Source organism: Laetiporus sulphureus, assembly GCF_001632365.1.
Source record: "Laetiporus sulphureus 93-53 unplaced genomic scaffold LAESUscaffold_88, whole genome shotgun sequence".
Lineage (NCBI taxonomy): Eukaryota > Fungi > Basidiomycota > Agaricomycetes > Polyporales > Laetiporaceae > Laetiporus > Laetiporus sulphureus.
Window position 1 is genome coordinate 68,594 of NW_024468597.1, and position 1,807 is coordinate 70,400.

Here is a 1,807-nt window from a genome sequence, read left to right on the forward strand (position 1 = left end):
TCGTCTTCGCCGCCAGCGCTTCGAGTGAAGACTCGTCGGGATCTGTGGAGGAATCCGCGTGCGCTACGAACGCTCGCATGGGAGCGTGTGGGATCGACTCGAGGACGTAGAGACCATCCGTCTTGTGTGCTAGGCCTGTCGTCTCGCCGTTGCAAGTGATTTTGCAGGCGTCGGCGCAGAACGTGAGGGTCTGACCTCGTTCGGTGAGTCGCGAGGTGGAGAGGAGGTTGCCCTGGAGCTGCGGTACATAGTAGACATCTTGTAGCAGCGTCGGGCTTGTACGTCCGTCTTCGGTGGCTAAATCGATGTAGATTTGACCGATACCTTCTGCGTGAATGCACCGTCCATCTCCGAGCCAGACACGCTTCGGTGAGGTAAGGTTCGTGAATTGAATGAACCAGTCACGGCGTGAGCTCATGAATGCCGTTGCACCTGAGTCGAGAATCCAATGGTCGGCGGGTAGGCTGCGCTGCGTGAGCGCGTGGGCGATGAACAGTCGGAGGACGGGGGACACTGTGGTACCCCAGGTGGACGCGACCTTCGCCGCAAGGTCTTCACTGTCGTCGCTACCCTCTTCCTCCTCCTGCTTCTCCTCGTCTCTCTTCTTCTTCCGGCATTCCTCCTCCGTGTGGTTCAGCTTGTGGCAATAGCCACACTTCTTGCCGGATTTCGGCTGCTTCCCATTCGACTTCGATGTTGATGGCATACCTGACAGCTTGGCGGCAAGCACGTGCTGCGATCCCTCCTTGAGGCGTTCGCGCTCTTCGGTAAGGACCTGGTTTGTGACCGTCTCCGTGGTGAGCTTGTCGCTCATCGACATGAGGATGGTGCGAAGTACTGAATAGGACCGGGGGAGTGATATGACCATGGCAACCGCGATCAGCGAGTCTTCAAGCGGCTGTCCGAGTGTGGCCAGAGTGTTGGCCTTTTGGACCATGCCGTTGAGCTGTGCCTCCATACCGGTCTCATCAGAGAGCGTACCACGAAATAGCTCACCAATGAGGTGCGCTATCGTCTGTTTCCCCTTCCCCTCATACCACGTGGCGAGTTTGTCCCATACAGACTTCGCCGTCTTCTCGTACATGATGCCGCTCAGAGGCGTGTCTTTGAGCGTGAGCGTGATCTGCGCCTTTGCGTCTTGATCCTTGTCATCCCATTCGGCCTGCTTGTCAGATTCGGAATCTGCGGGTCGAGCTTCCTTACCCTGGGTGATGTTCCAGAGTTTCCTGATGCGTAGCACCGTCTCGAGACGGAACTTCCATTGCTGGTAGTTTGCTCCATCATCCTCGAGAAATGGTATGTCGTAGAGGCGGTTTGAGCCGAGAGAGAGTTTGATGGAATTGGACATGGCGTGAGAGGGCGTGGAGTGAGAAGGTGTAGACTGTGGTGCAGGAGGTGCTGGTGTGGGTGCCGGTCGAAGAGAGAAGAATTAAAGGAGTGTGAGCACAGTGGAAGCCTCAATGAGTGGACAGGTTAGTGTGTAGCTCCGGGGCTCATAACCTATTGTCCGAGGTGAAAATTTACGAGGGCTGTAGACACATAGAAACGAGTGACTCAGCCTCGATGTATGATGCGAGTGCTATAGAAATACCTGTAGGACACGTAGGAACGAGTGACTACAGTGTATGAGTAAAAAGTATGTAAGGAGTCCAGTAGGTACTTACCTCAGCCTCGATGTATGATGCGAGTGCTGAGGTAGCAGGAAAAGATCGAGCGCGCTTGTGGCTATGTGATTACATAAGCGAATGCGCGCGGAATGTCTAAGTCCGTGTCCCACTGGACATAAAGTCCGTATGACTTCCAACAC

At 55.0% G+C, this 1,807-nt stretch overlaps 1 protein-coding gene across 1 annotated transcript; it reads right to left on the reverse strand.

The window, feature by feature from the left end:
• Positions 1–1,057: 1,057 nt before the first annotated feature.
• LAESUDRAFT_803250 (uncharacterized protein) lies at positions 1,058–1,537 on the reverse strand (the record flags this gene model as incomplete). The annotated part of the gene is made up of 1 exon (XM_040914015.1): positions 1,058–1,537. A coding segment is annotated over exon 1 (291 nt), but the record flags the coding sequence as incomplete, so codon positions are not given.
• Between the last annotated feature and the right edge of the window lie 270 nt (positions 1,538–1,807).